General features: G+C 37.8%; 1 protein-coding gene across 1 annotated transcript; it reads left to right on the top strand.

Annotated features, from left to right (window-relative positions):
• Positions 1 to 7,004: 7,004 nt before the first annotated feature.
• syk (spleen tyrosine kinase) lies at positions 7,005 to 20,630 on the top strand. The gene is made up of 14 exons (XM_030767856.1): positions 7,005 to 7,406; positions 9,189 to 9,349; positions 12,810 to 12,948; positions 13,095 to 13,179; positions 13,313 to 13,350; positions 14,397 to 14,465; positions 15,220 to 15,272; positions 15,638 to 15,783; positions 16,952 to 17,111; positions 17,487 to 17,696; positions 17,978 to 18,167; positions 18,404 to 18,544; positions 19,639 to 19,751; positions 20,558 to 20,630. The coding sequence occupies exons 1-14, from the start codon at positions 7,005 to 7,007 to the stop codon at positions 20,628 to 20,630; spliced, it is 1,980 nt and encodes a 659-aa protein (XP_030623716.1).
• The last annotated feature ends 307 nt before the right edge of the window (positions 20,631 to 20,937 follow it).

Raw genomic sequence — 20,937 nt, 5'->3', positions numbered from 1 at the left:
AAAAAACACTGAATGGAATTTTTCGGAATTAACCGAGCTAATGAAGATATGATACAGCGGCACTGGCCACCGATGCAGTGATGATACTGAGAAGATGCAGGCGAGATCAAATGAGAAGGCACCGCATCTTGTGAGTACATCGATCCACGACAAATATAGAGCTCTTTTAAAAGCGTGATACAGTATTACAACACAACCACACTTTGTTTCAGTTGGTATGAACAACAGTCGATGGCAAGAACCCGGCTAATTAGAATAATTGAAAGTAAATGCAATTCAAACAAAACACTCACGTAAAAATAACGGCACAGGATGATGAAACTTCAGAGTCCGATAATCATATTGAACCGTGTTATTCAAATGATACGGTGACTCTTGACTCCGTCCGCAATGAAGTCTGCAATGCTTCTAAAAATCCATTTGAGCGTTGACTCCAATATTTAAAGGCGCAGCTCTGTAAAGACGAGATATGCGTCCCTCAGAGATTTCGCTCTTGGTGACGTAAGGTGGAATCTCACTGCTTTGCAACTCCCCCTACAGCACTAACAACATTAACACACGCACACGCATACAGAGCGGCGTACAGTGGGAAGTCGTTACTTGCCAACGCTGTGGATTGAATAGCGCATGTATATGCAGTTATCGTTGACATTTACACTCTATAAACTCGACAACCACTAAATTTCAACTAGGGAAGAGGTGAGAGGTTATTAAACGATAAAGGACAAGAATGTGGTACGACTGTGACAATCATTCCCTAATATCTAAATGCAATGCTTTTTTTTATAGCCTAACTAATACACACTTAATGGAATGGTCAATTTCGTTATACAGAGATCCTGGAATTCAGGAACTCAGCAAGGCTTGTCCTGGTAGAATAACTCGGGTTGAGTCACTATTTACTATATTCTCTCTTTGTGCAAGTAGTTAAATGTACCTGTGCAAACGTCTCCTGCTGGTATCAAAAGATAATCATATCTGAGAAACCATGTTATTTTATTGCTTTGGTCTCTGTTTCCAGTAAAGTGTTTATAAACCCACGTGGACCACCCCTTTAGCGAAAGATCACTGTTCGAAGAGAGCTCAAGTGTTTGATGAACTAGTCCTTCCTTATGTCTACCAGGAAATTATACAACCACTCGCCTCAATATGTGTGGCTTCACAAACATAACTGTTATTAGCGCTTACATGCATCCTCTTCAGCTTCGCTACTATGCTACTGTACTTGTTTAAATGACTGATTATTACACTTGTACATACAAGGAGACAGGTTTTGTGGGAAAATCATAGTGGACGTTAAAAAGTTGTGACTGGATTTTAATACTGTGATTTCTCATTTCCTGAATCGTAATTATTTTGATCCGACAACAGATAAGGTGACACTCAGGTAAAGATAAGGTGAGAATTACAGTAAAGTTAGCCAACAGCTAACATTACTTAAATTTGCTTTAATTAAATTTGATTGGACTAATGTCAAATTTATGTACCAAATGGTTCTGCTTCACATAAGCTCCTCATTAGCTTTTATTTTAGTTTCAGGCCTGTTTGACAAGGTATATTAAATAATTGTTATACTGTAAACCGAGGTAAATATCAAATGGGTAAGTAAAGCTTAGGTGTCATTGTTCCTGTAGCAGCACAACACTGGTCTCCTCAAAGGATTTTGGAGGAAGCACCAGTAACTTAGCCAGTGTATTTTCCAGGAGCCTGTCATTACTTCTGTAGATTCTCAGCACATAAAAAGAGAGCCACATTATGATACATTGGCACAGAGTTAGTGTACACCATTTTGTCCCCAACTTTGCCATATTTTAATATTATTCACTTACCTATGTGAGGAGGTATTGTAAGACATCATGTATGTGTGAAGTACATATACTGGGAGCTCATTCTACACATTATATGCTAAGCAAATGTCGCATGTTAAGGATTGTTGTTAAGGATCTTTGGTCAAATGTTACACATCTAGTCAGAGAATGCCAGTTTATGTAAGCTGTATTTTGTTTAGATTTCAGCCGCTGTCATGTGTAAAATGTTTGTATTTATATGAGGTTTGCAGAAGATTTAGATTTAGATTTTATTTATCTTCACTGAAAATAATACCTTGAAATCTTATAGTTACATAAATTAACATTTCATCTGCTGGTGATAATGACAAAGTATCAAAGTGATACACTGATGGTTGACACCACAGTATTTGGTAATGTTATTCCTCCCCCTACTGGAGAGATTTGGGATTTATAGAAATTGTACTGAGAAGTGGTTCTGCTGATTGAGTCATTCCGTGTGCACCTGGTAGTCATTTCCTGTAACCCGTACCAAAAAAAGACAAGAAAAAAATGACATTTCTGTCCAAAAATAGAATCAAGAGCTGTAAACCAGGGCCACTGCAATCTCAGTTGAGTCAGATATGAAGACGTGTTTTTGTGTTGTTGTTGTTTTTTTTAACCACAAATGTCAGAAAATTGTTTCCACAATACTAGCGCTGAATGTATGTTCAACTTAAATGTCACCAAATTACAAAATGTTGTGTAAATCTTTAGTTTCAGAGGCACTTCAATTTAGAAAGACCAGCTTAGCCACATGTGCGTATTCCCGTAAATGTATTTAACGGGGAGTAAGTATTTCACAAACAAAATAAGGATCTATTTATTTTTTATTGTATTAGATCAAAATGGAACGTGTGCCAGCACGTGTGTAAAATGATTAAATAGTGGTTTGCATATGAGAATGATAGACCCAGTGATATAAATATCACAGGTGTTGTGCTGAAAGTACTATGGCATAACAAAGTTGCTATTGCTGATCATTATGACCAGATGCAGCTCAGTGATTCAAATCACCCATATGCTCTTCTCACTTCACTGTTGACATCCTGGCTGTCCCCTTACTGTCATGTGCAATTACCTCACATCATTGTCTAAATATAGATTTATTCATAAGAGTTCTGTTGTTAACCCTTGTTTTATTGAGATTGACCTTGAATTTCCATCACTACCTGCACTGTATTCTGAAAGATTTTTGAATTGGCCAATGCTGCACATGGTTTTATGTTCACAGTATTATTTTTGTATGTATAGCAGTACCTCACATGAGGTAGACCAGGTTTCTGCTCAGATAAACCACCATCAATGTTTTTAGAGTAGGTCTAAACTTTTCTCTAGGCAAAGCATTTTTTTCCCTTTATAACCAGAATTTAATTTTATAAAACAGTTCATGCATGTATCAGTTCTAAATATTTGTGGGCATTGTTAAAGTAGAATTTGATATTGTCTGAAAAGATCAAAGATCTCTGTTTAGCAAGTTACACTCTCTAAATGTTTAAAGGGTGATGTATTTAAGACAAGATTTTTGGTCATTTGAATTTCAATGGACTAATCATTTTCAGTCAGAATTCATGCCTCATATTGGTTGAGTTGCTTTTGTAAAGCTCCCTGTAGCCTGCACCTCGGATGACCATTATTTGTGATTTGTTTTGTAATAAGAAAAATCCAGAAATATACTGTGACAGCTCCTTATACTCAAATGCATTTATGCAGATGTATCGTTTAAACCGTTAACAATTTTTTTAAGACTGTAATAATTGTAATAATTGTAATTTTGTAATAATTGTTTTAATAAAAAATTAATAAGTATTCAGTACGTACTGATTACTGGATACATAAAGTAATGCTCCAGGGGTCAACTCATGTATGTTTGAATGTGTAGGTTGTATTTCTGTAGACAGGCGTTAATCAACTGAAGTTCATATGTATGTTGACGTGTGTATGCTAAAGATAAAAGGGAAGTTACACAGTTTAAAAAAACAACTAAGGAAGTAGCTACTACTTACTTAAAATGAGGAAGCTCACCAACACTTCCACATAGATCTGGCAGAACAAATTTTTATAAGTTAATTTCAGATACATTTACAATAACACTTGGACAGAACAGCTCTCTGGACAGAACCGCTGCATTGTAAATTAATTTAGGAAGTGGTACAATCTGATGGCCCTCAAATTTCTTAATCTCTCTCAGAGAAACTGTTACAAATATCGCAACAGCATTTGAACTATCCAGTGGCCATACCACATCCTGTTCAAGCTGACAGTAGCTCAGCATGGTAGCTTCTGTGATCAGCCACAGTCTCATGTAGAAGGGAGCTCCGGACCCCCCACAAGGTAAAAAGATATTTTCATTTCATTAATGCGCATGTTTGGTTTGGATGACCATTAGGGATAGATATTCTGCTGGACATTACCAGCATGGTGACATTTTATGTCACTGCAGAGATATATATTCGGCTGGATTTGGGTGGGGTACGTATCATGAAAGACAGTGGCCTATTCTTCAGTGTCGACGAGTGAAAGTCTAAAAGAACTCATAACACGAAACAAAGAACGACTCAAACAGCAATGTCTGGGACATGCATTCATTAGTCAACAGAATTGTATTAAATTTACAAAATGGGTATGTTTCTTATCATTGATTTAATTCTGGAATATTTCTTTTTACTGATCCCTTTAGTATACTGTCAAATCTTGTGGCAGAATTGAATTGATTTGAAATAAACCTATAATATATTCTATGATTCTATGCACTCTCTTACGATTACATTTACTTCTGTCTGCATGCTCAGCTTAGTGCACCACTACCACGCAGTTTACATCTAAACATTTATTAGAAAGAAATGATTATTGTGAAGAAGGTCAGTAATGCTGTAGAAATTATCATGTGATTATTTAAGGTGAGGAGCTATCAGACCCCTCATAACTAAATCACACTTACAGCTGTTTTTCACACAGCTTTGCTAGTTTTTCTCTCAAGTTGAATGGCTGTATATTATTTTCTGTGAGCCCATCACTTTAAAGTAATTCAAGAGTAAAAAGTAAATGAACATAAAACTAAATCAACATTTATGTATCATGTATGTATCATGGCAAAGGTGTGGCCCACTGTGCCCAAATTGGTAAACAATGAAAGCTGACAAAATCATCTCATATCTAGTTGCGTGTGCGTGTGTGTATGTGTGTGTTGTTGGTTTTTTTTTACATTAGCTCTATAAATGTCTTGCATGTGCCAGGGATTGATGTACAGCCACCCCAAACAAGAGATCCCAATATTTCAATAATTTAGTAATAGCATAAGACATAGACATGTGAACTCAGAAAAAAAAGAAAAACCTCACGGTAATCATCTTTATTTCCCTGTAATGAACTCAAGTGACCCTCTGTCAGAAAAGGCTAAGAGGTCATGTTGTTACGTTTTTTAACAGAGTGATGGGCTTTTGAGTTAATGGGGTCACTGAATTCACTCAGATTACAAACAAAGATGATTACAGATATGCAGTTAAGGTTCACCTTAACAAAAATTGTAAATAAGACACTTCTTTTGAATTTAACAGTTTTTATTAAGAGTTTCCAAAATTAAGATTTCGTTATCTTCTTAGTTTAGTTTTACTTTTCTTTACATGTTCAGTGCGTGACAGAAATCTGTGGTTAAGCATTGACCCACTCTATCCTGCTTGTTCTTTTTGTGAGTGTTGCGCTGATTGGAAATCTGTAAGGTAACAGCTGATCAACAGCTCATTTATTACTCACTTGCTTTATTCGCTGATACATCACTGCAATTTTTCATAAATCTTTCTTCGCTCTTTATTTATTTATCTCAGTTCTCAGTACTCCTGACTTTTCCATTACACTGTGCATTTTGGAGCCATTAGTTACATTTTCCTTTATTTTTTTGAATGGTAACTGTAATTTTCATGATCAAGCACATTGTGATAGTCTATTCTTGGAATCTTTTGTGGTTTTAGCTGCATGTCATAGGATGCTTAAGTGTGTCTGTTTTCACCATTTGGTTCTCTGAGCATAAAAGTTTCTTTGAAGTATTGTCACAGCTAGACTTGGGTTTCTTTGGTGGGCTGCATTTTTGAAACATGAGTTTAGAGGACAACAGGATGTATATTTTCCTTTTGCTCTTTTTGGTTTTTTCTCACTTTTTCTTCTTTTTGCTCTGCCTCCTTTCTGCCCATCTGTTTATTTATGCATATTTGTAAAATCTTGATACATTTTTTTTATCTTGATCCTTAAAATCAATGCATTTAGTTGAATTTAGGTTGGATTTAGGATGTTACAACAGATATGCCTCACACACAGACATTTTAGTACATCACAGTAACACAACACAGAACAATAAGTTCTGCTATTCTCATCCTTAGTATTGCTTAAGGACAGGATATTATGCATCTAATTTGTAGGGTTTCACCTTAATGATAAGACGGGTGTTCTGTGCAAGAAACTATTGCGTTGTAAGACGATTCTTTAAGGCAAGATACGATATGTTGTTTCTCGTGGGCTCTTCTCGAGGCCATGTTAAGGTAACTTCCTCCACGGTTGCACGTCTTCAGCAACATCTTGCCTATTTGTATTTATAAAGCAGATTAATATCTAAATCTAACCTGGAGGAAGCAGCACATTTTATTTAGGGTAGGGGCAAGAGTAATTTAGACAGAGAACAACTCCTATGATGTAGCCTCAGAAAATGATCACACCATGAGAGGAGAAAACGCAGTATATTTTTTTTTAAATTTTGGCTTCAGCTTCATTTTTTTTTTTTTTTTTTAGCACAGTTTAGCATAGGGTTTGTCAGGGGATTTTCAGAGAGGATAGCTTTTAAAATTTGGGTTATGGTTCCTTAATGTAGTGGATATAGTGAGAAATAAACTAACACTGACATTTTCTAATGCCAGAAAGGATGTTCACCGGAGGTAAAAATGATGTAACATTTTGTAAAAATGAAGACAACATTATAACATCCATAAGTTTCCCATTCTCATGCAATCTCCTCTCCTCTGTACTCTTCAGTTTTAACAGAAATAGCAATAACACGATTGCAGTTGGACTTCCATACTAATGTTTGAAAGCTCACCCTTGATACTGGCTCTTTCTGTCTTTAAGGTGACCAGTGAATGATACAGAAGTCCACAACATAGTTTGGAGTGCAGAGCTTGTGGACAAGCTGTCATGGCTGACAGAGTGAATGGGCTGTCCTATTTCTATGGTAACATCACGCGGGAGGAGGCAGAAGAATACCTGCGACAGGGTGGCATGAGTGATGGCCTCTATCTATTGCGGCAGAGTCGTAACTACCTGGGTGGTTTTGCCTTGTCAGTGGCTTATGGCCGCCAGTGCTACCACTATACCATCGAGAGAGAGATCAATGACATGTATGCCATCGCTGGTGGCAGATCTCACAGGAGTCCCGAAGATGTGATTGACTACCACTCACAGGAGTCAGACGGCCTTATCTGCCTGCTGAAGAAGCCCTATAACAGGCCTCGGGGCATGCAGCCTAAGGTGGGACCATTTGAGGACATGAAGGAGAAACTCATCAGGCAGTACGTACAGCAGACATGGAACCTACAGGTCGGTATACTCTGGATCTTCTCAGATCTGTAAAGGTACACATACACAACGAAAATATTCAGAAGTAATCTCAATACTTCAAAAATATTATGAAAGTTTATCTTTACCATGTGATGTATAAAGATGTTTAAGGGTAAATAACATGGTAAAGATACATTTTCATAATGTTTTCAAGGTATTCAGATTCATTTTGAATATCTTTGTAATAACATTTCAATAGCAAGATGCTTTTGAAATGTTGAATGCAGTCTGAACAACTGAAGAAAGGAGTTCACCGTATTGCTCATTGGCAATGATATTCCACATATTTTAGTCAGACATATTCTCCTTCAGAAATGTAATGCTGCACTTTCGTGCACTTTCAGAAAAGCGTTGTTCTTCTTAAAACTACACTACACTTTTTGAATTCATGAAAATTAATTTGTGACAAACATGAAGATGAAACCACCAGGTAGTGAGGTATTACCAGGTAGTGAGGTATCTGCTTGTAGATCATTAAAATATAGAGAACATAATGCAGTAAATAAGTCTTATGTTTCTACATTCTACATGTAGCTGGCCACTGAATATCAAAGAAAGCTGACTTTTTAAAACAAGGTTCCTCATTGACCACAAGTTGACTCTTATTCCAGTTTCAATTAAGTTTTATGTTATCAAAGTTTAACACTGATTTTAAATAAGATCAGACTGATGCTAAAATAGGAAATATTGGAAGATTTACTTTAGGCTTTGATTTACAAGTCCCTCACAAATTTATTAAGAATTCCAATGAAAAAATAATTATATTGTAACTACATCTAATGAACTGCATCTAACATAAAAAAAAATATTTTATATGTGCTGCATATTGTTTCTGAAACTTAACGATTTTCAATTCGAATTTGTGTTACCAAAAGTCGCTTAAAATCAACACTCCAGCATACGAATTTCTCAAGTGACATGAAAAATCTAAGAGGGGTTAAAGGAAGACAAATATGTGGAGGTCTAACAATAAATATTTCATTCACAGAAGTAGCAAGCTGTTCATGTCAACGGGGAACAGTTCTGAAAATCATGGCAGCATATACCGAGCAAGGAAAAATTACCATACGGAAGAAACTTCAGTGAGAGGGTTAGACAGACCCAAGAGAGTTACTTGCTTAAAATGACTTCAAAATTAGCACAGAGCTAAATCCACAAATTTGTGACCCGATCAAATAAAAAATGAGTTTTGTAGGCTTCATAAAGCTGACATTTATAGTATACACTGCCATTCAGAAACTGCGTGCAAGAAAGGCTTGCAACAATGTGTCACTTTACATTACTCAATAATACTACACTCAAAACTTCTGCAGTGGAACAGTGTGATATGGTGTACTGAGTGACCATTGTTCTTCCTATATCTGTATGGGTTTATGTTTGGAGAAAGCCGAAGGAAGCCTTCAACCCACACTGACTATTCCTAATTGTTACACATGGTAGTTAGTCTGTTTATGGCTACGTGAGCTGAATTACAGCCAAAGAGTAAGAAGCCATTTTGTATGACATCATTCTCCAATAAAGCCATGACATCCCAGCAAATCGGTTCAGATAACTGATTGTTTAATAGCATTCCAAGAAAAACCTAAAGAATGCTGGGTTCCCATGTCAGAGGTGTATGTGGATATATATATCCCTCATCAGACATCTCCGCCGTAAAGGTGTACCTGTGCCATTTGTGTTTAGTGAAGGTGAAAAACGGTCTCAGGTAAAAGTGTGGTTGGGGCTGTTTTTTTTTAATGAGAGGTGTCTGTGTCTTATCAGGGAGCTGCATTGGAACAGGCAATAATCAGCCAGAGACCACAGCTGGAGAAACTCATCGCCACCACGGCGCATGAGAAGATGCCCTGGTTCCATGGTAACATCACACGTGATGACTCTGAACCGCGCTTGCTGAAGAGCCCACGTACCAACGGCAAATTTCTGTGAGTTTCTTTCTTAAAAACCTCAGAGTCTTTTTTTACTATCACCCTCTGCTCTGCAGTGGCCAGAAACTCACACATAGTGCACATATGATGCCATTTCATATTGTGAAATAGCAAGTGTTTTGTTTTGTTTTGTTTTCAGAAAATAAAAGAACTGGCACGTATACTTATGTTGCATGACATAAGTTATCTATGAAATAAATCATACAAAAAAATAAATTATTTCAGAGAGCATTAAGTACAAGCATGCAAGCTGTATTTTTCACATTAGACATTTGTTATCCACTCATCTCATGGGGCTTTGGTCAGAGAGATCTGATTTGAGAACTGTGTCAGTGGAGAATGACAATCTTAAATATAAGACTATGGTAATGTTTGCCAAATTTGAAAGCGATAACTTTATGAGGTTTGTCTTAAGTATTAAGTATGTGAGGTGTGGTTTATAGCTGAAATAGACACCAGTGGGATTATGTACTTATAACCTTTCAATCAGTGTTTCTGTCCTTAGTAGATTTTTGGCAACTTTAGTATTTCATCCCTTATACTATGAGAGATTCTCTCCTCCGGTAGTGGTATGTGTGTCAAACTAAAGTTCACACTGAAGTTCTGCGAGTCTGAGCTGCAAAAAAGAGGCGCTCTGTGTGGTTTCCGTTGTGACAGTGTTGCAGAGGACTTCCTGGACTGACCAGAGACTTCAGTGGGGGGTGGAGAATGAGAGAGTGGAGTTGGGTGGGGGTAGCGTGTCTGTGCTGTGAACACGATCTCAAAAAATGGTGCCTTTAAATAGAACAGCAAAAAGCACATTTTCATCTCACCTTTGAAACAGTTCTTCATACATAACTCACAACAATTTTAAAACAAGTTATCTAAGTCGAGAGAACTGTGGCTATGGTTTGGGTATTATTATGTTGAACATGAGCCTTGTACATGTGTTTTTTGTATATATTTTAATAACTGATTGTAAATAATTGCAAATACACAATAATTCTTTTTGAGGTGACGTTTTTCTTTACTGTTTTATCATGACTGGCGACCAAGGATTTGTTTTTTGTACATTCTCGACTGCGAATTCTTTTTCTTTGCATTTTCGCTCAGATAAGAACATTTTTTTAGTCTAAAGACTCTTTTTTTAACATAAATCTTTTTTTTTTATTATACTGTTTCATATTCAAACATTTGCATATAGCCCAAGAGTTATTTCCTTATTTCCAAACCAAAGCCATGAACAAAATATTGTTTCAGTGTCAAAAGGATTATCCTTATTCCTGTTCTTATCATTTTTAGTATTTATTTGTATTGTCCACTGTCTTTAATTTTACTAGTTTAATTTTAAAAAGGCCTAAAGCAGATTTTATTTCCAAACCATATTTTCTATGCCATCGTGTATCCTTAAAATGACTACCAGCAAACACTGCTACATAATCATTCCAACAGTCAGTATTTTTAAGCGTCAAGTTTCAAGTTCAAGTTGCAACTTTATTGTCATTCTGCCTTACAGAATAACAAAGAGCACACTCACTATGTCCAGATCAACTATGGCGACAGATCAAAATCTCCTTGGCTTTACTGCAGTCTTTAGTAATATAAATAATTGTGGATCTAGTTTTATTCGTTTGGTACTGTTTTTATTGTGCAGTAATGTAACTGGTGCCTGTGGCTGTTTTTATTGTGCAGTAATTGTAACTGGTGCCTGTGGCTGTTTTTATTGTGCAGTAATGTAACTGGTGCCTGTGGCTGTTTTTATTGTGCAGTAATGTAACTGGTGCCTGTGGCTGTTTTTATTGTGCAGTAATTGTAACTGGTGCCTGTGGCTGTTTTTATTGTGCAGTAATTGTAACTGGTGCCTGTGGCTGTTTTTATTGTGCAGTAATTGTAACTGGTGCCTGTGGCTGTTTTTATTGTGCAGTAATTGTAACTGGTGCCTGTGGCTGTTTTTATTGTGCAGTAATTGTAACTGGTGCCTGTGGCTGTTTTTATTGTGCAGTAATTGTAACTGGTGCCTGTGGCTGTTTTTATTGTGCAGTAATGTAACTGGTGCCTGTGGCTGTTTTTATTGTGCAGTAATTGTAACTGGTGCCTGTGGCTGTTTTTATTGTGCAGTAATTGTAAGTGGTGCCTGTGGCTGTATGTGGTAGCGTATTTATAAAAAGTTCTCATTTTACACATGGTGTAACACAGCATTCTACTTTGTCTTTGTCGTTTCTCAGAGTGCATCGTATAAATTTTATATATCATCACTCTCGTAGTAGGGATGTGTTATCTTTGCTGGAATATTAGCCAGAGTAAAAACAAACTGGTGTCGTTATTTTCAGAGAATAATCTTTTACAAATCATTCTTGCCACAACAATTTTACAAAGAATTCTTTCCATGACCAAAAAAGACTTACATCAGCCAGAAAAATACCGTTGCTCCTTATAAGACAGTAACTTGTTGCTCTTATGCAATTTGTATTTATAATCTGTTTTTGTTGAGAATTGTTAGTGCTATAAATTGATTTTGATTAAACCCAAATAGCAAGGGACCGAATACAAAGATTTGTAGCTTTTTTGTTTGTTTTGGCACCTGTAGGTTAAATAATATGTCAAGTGACCTACTTCACACGGAGTCATCAACACAGCATAAAATGGCTCTAATAATCATGTACGGGTTGACCTTGTACATATACAGGTGTGATAGCTGAATCTTATGGTTCAGCGTACATTGATCCCACACACTAAAAGGGATCATAGAAGAACCATATGGATTCAGGCCTGACACTGTTCATGTTGTTTGTCTGTGGGTGGGAAGCCGGCATGGAGTCATTTCCCTGTTGCCACAACAGCGACTCCCACTAGTCGGTTGGGGCACTAGATTAGTGATGGATGGATGTGGAGAGCATACTTTGAGCCTCCACATGTATTACGTCCGTTCGTGATGATCTGGTGAGAAGAAGCAGTGTGTGACTCTACACACCACATGTCGGAGGAGACTTGTGGTAGTCTATACCCTCCCCAGTCACTGTGGGGGTTGTACAAAAGATGGAGAATAGAAATACTGATGAATGCGGGAGGCCAAAGTTGTAGCTGTTCATCATTAGTTTGCGTAAACGTTGAACTGAAGAGAGAAGAAGTGATGCCAACTTTACCTTTAAAAATTTAACCTTTTCATCAGATAATCAAATGTCAAGGCAGTTTTTTGAAGTGATCTTACTATTTAGACAAAGTGTCAAGTAATACATTTTAACAGCTGAGAATACAACAGTTTTTCATTCAAACCATAAAAAGTCACAAAGTAGTGTATTTGCAGTGCCACCTAGTGGTAGAAGTGTTCAAATGTTGTCAAACTCTTTGGGATTCTCCCCAGATTTTCAAATGAGTATTGTGAAGAATATCTTTACATTACATTTTTTAAAGATCTTTTGTACTCCAGCCGTCTTCTCTGATGTTCATACTATTGTTTCTTCTCTTGTGTTTTTAACAGAATAAGACAACGAGACACCAATGGGTCCTATGCCCTGTGTCTCTTGCATAATGGCCAGGTCATGCACTATCGCATTGACAAGGATAAATCTGGTAAACTGTCCATACCTGATGGAAAGAAGTTTGACACACTGTGGCAGGTGATCTAATCTTCTTCCTCTCATGCAAGGGAAATGTTCATTTGAATATGCCTTTAACTAAGAAACCAATAATACTCCCTTTATTTTCTAAAAATCCAAATATAAGTTGAAATATGATTTTCACATATGCTCTATGTGTTATATAGCTGGTGGAGCACTATTCCTATAAGCCAGATGGCCTGCTGAGAGTGTTAACTGAACCCTGTCCACGCCCTGATGGAGATGTCCACGGTACTAACAAACTCCTGACTGAATAGAAAATTGAATGAATAGAGAAGTGTTAGAATGGATGGATGGATGGATGGATGGTATAAGTACTCTTTTGGTGAATGAATGCGAATATGTATCGTTTTTTCTTATACAGATATAGGCCGACCAGCTCTTCCACGCGGTCACCCTGGGGTGAGTGTAATTATCTCTGAGTAATGTCACTGACCAAACATGAGAAGGTAGAGACATAGTGATGAAACAATGAATGCACTAATGTGTTTGTTTGTGTCTGTGTGTGTGTGTGTGTTAGTGTAAGAGAGAGAGAAAGAGACAGAGAGAGAGAGAGAGAGAGAGAGAGAGAGAGAGAGAGAGAGAGATCAACATGTCGACAATATGTGCCAAGAGTAACTTGTTTTCTTGTAACAAAATATTTTATAACATGTTTACGCTTAATCAGATAATCAAGTAATTGCTTATGACAATGGTCATTGATATAATAGACTCAATAAGATGAAAGTCAGTGTTCACATTGTATGCTGCCATTTCACTGTAGAGCAGCAGAAGAAAGGGGGATGACCCATTTATCATGGACTCAGTATCTGCAATGTCTGTGTAGCAATGCAAATGCAGATTTTACAGGAGCGTGTCATGAACAAACATTCATCCCTCTGACGAAGAACACGATTAAGGGTGGAAGTGTAACTGAAATCAAGAAGATGTGGGATTAATATTTAAAACACACTACACTGTCTGTTGATTTATCGCTTGTAATGTCTGTGATATGTAACTCCTCGTTTTTTCACAGCTTACAAATGGGCTATAATCAGAAGGACTAGAAGGACTGTCTTAACTTCAGAGTTAAACATGGCATTCGTTGTGCTAGCTGTCAAACGCTACACTGTTATTAAACGCATAATTTGCGTTATGATAAATCAGAGGACTTTTGTGTGGACACGTCATGTATTGTCCTCTGTATACTCTGCAGTATGTGTGATGCACTACCTATTTATTAACCTGTTTTCGTTTTGTACCGAAGTCTAAGAATGTCAGTGGTTAAAAATGTAAGTGTGTTTTCAGTAATCTCTTCAGTACTTTTTACATGAGGAAATATGAGAGGGCCGCTAACAATCTCTTTCATTACAGTGTTTAACTAAGTTTATTAACTCACTAACTGTAGACAGAAAGTGCTAACCAGTCTGGACAATAACTTTATCCTTCTCTAAAATTGTGGTTTTTAGAGGGGTGCCACAGGAGGGATTCTCTCCAGAATCAAATCCTACTCCTTCCCCAAACCTGGCCAAAAAAAGGTGCACTAACATGCCAACCCCCTCCTCTTAATTCATTCAGAGTGGTAGGACACATGCCTTGCTAACACCCTTACCCCCCCATACCCACCCCAAACTGCCAACCAATGACTACGTTTGGTTTGTTACTAACACGCACCTTCTCACATCTGTTCTTCCACTCACCCCTCCTCCCTTCCATATCTATCAACCAAACTACTAAAATCCAGCACACTTTTGATAGTTATCTATATAACAGACTTATACTAGTGACACTTGATTCTCTTTTTAACTGAGTACCACCCTAAGATAGTGAAATGCTTTTGTAAACCTAATCTTAAACATCAGACCATTCTGGAATGTGAACTGGTCAGACAGAGTGTGAAAGTTGTATCTCTTACATTGGTCTTAATAGGTGGTCTTCATAATAAGTCAAATGAATTATTATTGTTCCACAAACCTGAAGCATTTAGCCTGTAAAGCTATAGGTCATTAATGGAAATCCTGTGACTAAGTGGGGATTATAGTTACAGATCTTTGAAATTGTCTCTTCAAACATGTAACCCACTGTAAATCAACAATAAGGAGCCATATATAGTACAGAAAAGTAAAGCACTATGTGTAAGATATGAAGGTAGGGCCAGATAAGGCTAGCTACAGAGCTGAACCGCATTTATGACATTGCCATGGCAACCTCTAGCACACAGAAACTCAGAGAGCAATTCATTCTAATATTTCTTACCTAATTTCTCATCCTCTGTATAATATCTCTCATGAGCCCTCTTCTGGATTGGTGAGGGGAAAGACAGACCAGTCCCTGTACCTTCTCATGTCCGTCCATATTTTCTTTCCTTTTTTATTCTTGTGTGACAGTTTCAATCAATGAATATGATCATTCATTGACTGATACGGAATCTTTTCTCCTTCATGGTTTCAAGAGACATGTTGAGAATTCATCATTTGGCTACACCAAACAGATTATGTGATAGATTTTGTGATGTATTCAGAGACTTCAGATTTAAAGAAACCTGAGGTCTTGTGCCATGAAGGAGACAGATATTGAAGTTCAGACATCCTACTCCAAAGAGACAATCACGATGTCTGGCGTATGTATGTGTGTGTGTGTGTGTGTGTGTGCTTGTGTGCCTCACTGATCATGAAACTATTTCAGGTTGCTTTCCAAATCAACCATTCAGTCTGAATGTATTTTTTCTCTACGTTTATGCGTGTCACTCCATCTTATTTGTCTTACTGTGTCCACAGCATACAGCTAGCAGTCGCAACAAAACTGATGAAAATCTCAATGCTTATGAAATCAGAGGACCAAATAATCTCAACAAAGGTAAGACAGAAACAATATTTTTCGTTCTTTTTCCTCTGCTGTTTTAATCTCAGTTTTGTCACATCTGTCATCTGGCAGTGTCTACTTTAATGAAACTGGGATCTAAATAGCCAGCTCACAACCCCAAATGATCGGTAGCAAATTTAACAAATTTCATTTTACTCGACATTCACCTGACCATATCACCGTATTAAGTAAAAACCCTCCAACCTGCATTGAACCTTAAATGAATTGACCAGAGTAGGAGTTCTTCACTGTGCCCCTCCCATGCCAGCTGAGGCTAGGAGTCCATGGGAGTATAATTGGCTGTGTTCCTTGGGTGAAATTTTGTAATAACAAAGCAAATGATGCTCTTATAAAAACATGTTACAATATGCGAGAGGATAATTGTCTTCATGTATGACTGAGAAACGTGCATGACTGCTAAGTGAGTAGGAGACTTATGTGTAATTGGATATTTTAACAGGAAGAAATGGAGGAGTACAAAAAATGTATAGGATTTGTACACGTTATATGTCATATGTAGATGTATTATACCCCTACTTCTCTCTTTATCCATTCATCTCTAACCAAAGCTTAAAGATGAACTCAGTGGTGATTTGTGACTATGGACTATTTGAACTATTGAGCAGTTTGACATGATCATTTACATTTCTTCATTAAGGAGTCATATGAGAAACCAAATTATTAAGCTGTGTTTTACTTGTAAGTTGATTTTTGTGTCATCTGTTTGAGAAATATTGCTGTTTTGCTCATTGGGACTTTGGGTTTGGGTGTGTGCTGTTGTTGCATTCAGATTGTCTTAGCAAGAAGCAAAAAGTGTCATTTGTCAGATATTGCAGGGTCTGTACGTGGAGTGCTAACAAAAACCTTGTCAATTATTCAGAGCAGAGACAGATTACTCCTCTAATTTCCTTTGTCTGCCTCATATATGCCAAATGTCTTTTCTCAACTGTTAAAATACAATAACGTTTTGTTTTTCTGTAGGTTCTGTAGATTTTTCTGTGTTTTTATAGGTTCAAAGCATCAGTATAAAATGAACATGCTACATATTTATTGATGATTGTAGTTTGGTATTTATAAGTCACTCTGTGCTGACACACAGTATTTAAGCTTGTGTTTGGTATTCATCGGGGTATATGTGTGTGTGTGTGTGTGTGTGATACAGAGGCCATGCCCATGGATACAGAGGTGTATGAGAGTCCATATGCAGACCCAGATGAGTTGCGCTCGACCACTGTGGACCGCAACCATCTGTTCCTGGAGGATGGGGAGCTGGGTTCAGGCAACTTTGGCACAGTCCTTAGGGGCATCTACAAGATGAGGAAGTATGTGATGTCTAATACATTCTTCACCATACTCATTCTTCACTGTTCTCCTATTCAGGATTAGTCCTCCACTTTGTGTTTAAACTGTTTTTTCCAGCTCTCTAGAACAACTGTCCTTCTCTATAACACCCTATTATACTACTCCACATCTCTTCATCCTGTTCTAAAATCCAGTAACGTGTTCTACCCTGTGTCTACCCCTTTCCAGGCTTCCAAACTCCATCTCTGCTCCTTGCTTATCTGATCCATTTCACACACACACACACACACACACACACACATACACACACACACACACACAGAAAGAAAGAAAGATTACTTTTTCCAAGCATTTTAAGAGTCTGTTTGTGTGTGTGTGTGTGTGTGTGTGTACAGGACAGAGAAAACAGTGGCTGTCAAGATCCTGAAGAATGATGAGGACAATGCAGCGGTGAAAGAGGAGATGCTACGCGAGGCAAATGTTATGCAGCAGCTTGATAACCCATACATTGTCCGCATGATCGGTATCTGTGAAGCTGAGAACCTTATGTTGGTCATGGAGCTGGCAGAGCTGGGTCCGCTGCACAAGTTCCTGCAGAAGAACAAGTATGACACCTCATCACAGTTGCCATGGTTGCCTACCACCCTAAACTGCACTTAACAGAATAAGATGAAAGATCTTGGTCAAACAGTATATGCTAATATGATTGACATTCAACTGCTTCATAATAGCAATCTATAGGTGGAGCCATTCCTCCATACCTGTCAAAAATAAAATCTGTAACTACTGAAGTACAATGCTTCACATACACTACCACCTGTAGGCCAGGACATATTCACATAGTCACTCGCTTCTTTGAGCACGAATCTCTCTGTGCTCTCCACAGACAGGTTTCCACGAAGAACATCACAGAGCTGGTGCATCAGGTTTCCATGGGGATGAAGTACCTTGAAGAAAACAACTTTGTGCATAGAGACCTAGCAGCAAGAAATGTCCTCTTAGTAACTCAGCACTATGCCAAGATCAGTGACTTTGGCCTTTCCAAGGCACTCACAGAGGAGGAGAACTACTACAAGGTACAGTCCTCTTAGAGAACAGCTCTATGTTGATAACCAGGAGAGTCTGTAATGTAGAGTAGAGGTGTGTTTCAGTGCACCATTGGACAATTCAGTAGAGCCATAGAGTAAACTCCTGCAGATCTGTACATAACTTTGGTGACACTGCTAGTGTACATGATCAGTGTTGAACCATGTCCTTTTAAAGACTGCCCGTGGGATGCTGAGGTTTTTCATTCTTTCCTTATATTATCAAGGCCAAGAGCCATGGGAAGTGGCCCCTGAAGTGGTATGCCCCCGAATGTATGAACTACTTCAAATTCTCCAGCAAGAGTGACGTGTGGAGCTTTGGGGTCCTGATGTGGGAGGCATATTCATATGGGCAGAAGCCATATAAGGTATGTGTCAGGAAGAACCACAGTGCTGGACACAAATGTGGGTGAACGAAAGTTTTTAATGACAGAAGTAACTGAACAGGAGCAGGCTGAACACAAACAGGGTTACCAGGGGTCCGAAGAATGAGTGACAGGAAAATAGGTTAACAGGTGGCCAAACAAGACTATGGAACAATGTGCAATTATGATACACTAGACAGCTTAGTAAACACATGGACGGTATAGACTTCGCACTGACTGATCCAGCGGAGGGGTTTACATAGTGAAAGGCGTCACTAAAGTGAAGGCAGGTGTGCAGAATGAGGGTGATCAGACCAGTGATTAGTAAACTGGCGACGCTGAGCGTGGAATGGCTGAAACTGGCGAGGGAGGAGGCAAGGTCGTTACAGTATGACTGTCTGTCCATACTGTGCTTATTCACACATAACCCTACCAATATGTCTCTGATAGTGCAGAGAGCAGCAATGTGTCAACTTCTCAGCATTGAATGTGTGATACATAGATCTTTATTTATAGTCTTGTGGGTTTCGGCTGAATGCACAGTACATATGTACAGTATATAAATACTCAGTGTATATCGGTAATACAAATGACTCAGAACTCAACAAAGGAGTTCCAGTTGATTAAGAGGGTGCCTTTGACTCACACCTGTTTTACAAAACCACCTAAACTGAAACACCATTTATCTGTCACGTAATTGTGTTAAGGTCTAGCAGCCTCTGAACTGTATTTTATTTCCCATATGTGGGTCCTGCCTTATTTGAACAGCCTCAATGAACTTAAATCATTGCTGTTACATAGAAAGTAAAAACCCATTAAGGTGCATGGCACTGACCAGCACACGAGATGTAATTACAGATTAACACAGAGTTGAGTTTCTTCAGTGTGTCATGAAAGAAACTGAAAGAGCACATTAAATTGAAATGGATTTTTTTTTCCAGATTTGTTTTGTATCACCTGTAACATTGAATTTAGTATTTTGCCACCTGGTCTTGCTTGGAAAAGACATTGAAGTGAGACATAGAGGTGCACCGGGGGATAAATGAATATTGGCTAAGGGCAATCACCGGTGTTGGTACTGTGTGTGTGTGCTGTAGGGGATGAAGGGAGCTGAGGTGATTCAGATGATTGAGGGTGGAGAGAGAATGGCTGCTCCTGCTAACTGTCCACCTGAGATGTATGACCTCATGAAGAAATGCTGGACATACAAGTGAGTTACCCAAACACTATATACATGTATATACCTTCTAGAGAGAGAGAGAGAGAGTGTAAGACTGGCTGCAAAGAAAGGAAAATGATTATAATATCTATAGGATTTAGACACACATTCAGTTTACAAATAAAATTGCTATATTAAGAATAGCCCCCTTGAGATAATGCACTTTTCAAGCTTTTTGCATTGCTGAAAGAAATGCTCAGAACTTATCACGAATGTTGATCGTGTAGGACCGAGGTCAAAGTCTATTCAAACACACATTAAAGAGGATGTTCTTCTGACATATTAGCTCACTGAAACTCTTACCTCAGCATTTGTCAAAACTGCAAAAGTTTCTCTTTTTTTTAATCAAAGCCTTTGAGTTTGTCATATTTTTATTTTTGAAAGCACTCATTTTGTGAAATAATGAGGTGTTCTCAAAACTATATCAATCTGCCATGCTATTAATGCTGGTCACCATTTCTGCACTACATTTCCAAAGAACTTAGTTTCTTATATGGTGTATAATCTGAAATTGTTCGCATTCTTTCTCCCAGGACGTAGAACTTAGCATAACTTTTTGTACTATTCACAGCTTGCTGCATTCATTGGATTTCAAAATGTAAACAGCAAAACCACTGAATTTACATCCACTGAAATAACTGCAATGGCAATTCAGCCACTGTTAAAATAGAACCAATAAGACTATGTGTCAGCAAGGATGGCCTTTCATTTAACACATCCTTTCTTTCAAATCTTTCTCTTCTCTTAATCACGTTAATAGTAAAACTGATGCATTGTTCTATGTTCTTCCCTCACAGGCCGGACCAGAGGCCTGGCTTTGCACTAGTGGAACCTAGACTAAGAGACTACTATTATGACATATCCCAGTGATCAGTGGAGACTGATGAAGAGTCTAGAGAATGTTGATGACATATGATAAAATATGGGCAAAGGCACTCATACATGGTCAGGGCTGAGGCGTATCCAGCTTAAAGACTGGGTTATCTGAGGTATTCCACAAAATGTTAAGATGTATGTATTAAGTTTATAATGTATGAACAATTAGGTGAAAACATGACTTTTTTTTCTTTTCTTTTCAGATCAAGTTCATTTACATAGCTTAAGATTAATGACTGCTTAAAAAGAATTGAGGGCTTTTCTTTTTGAACTTCTGATAGCAATTGTTTTTTAAGAGATG

The sequence above is a fragment of the Chanos chanos genome, chromosome 3 (genome assembly GCF_902362185.1).
Source record: "Chanos chanos chromosome 3, fChaCha1.1, whole genome shotgun sequence".
In the NCBI taxonomy this organism is placed as follows: domain Eukaryota; kingdom Metazoa; phylum Chordata; class Actinopteri; order Gonorynchiformes; family Chanidae; genus Chanos; species Chanos chanos.
The sequence above is the reverse complement of the archived record's forward strand: the minus strand, read 5'-3'. Positions and strand labels throughout refer to the sequence as shown.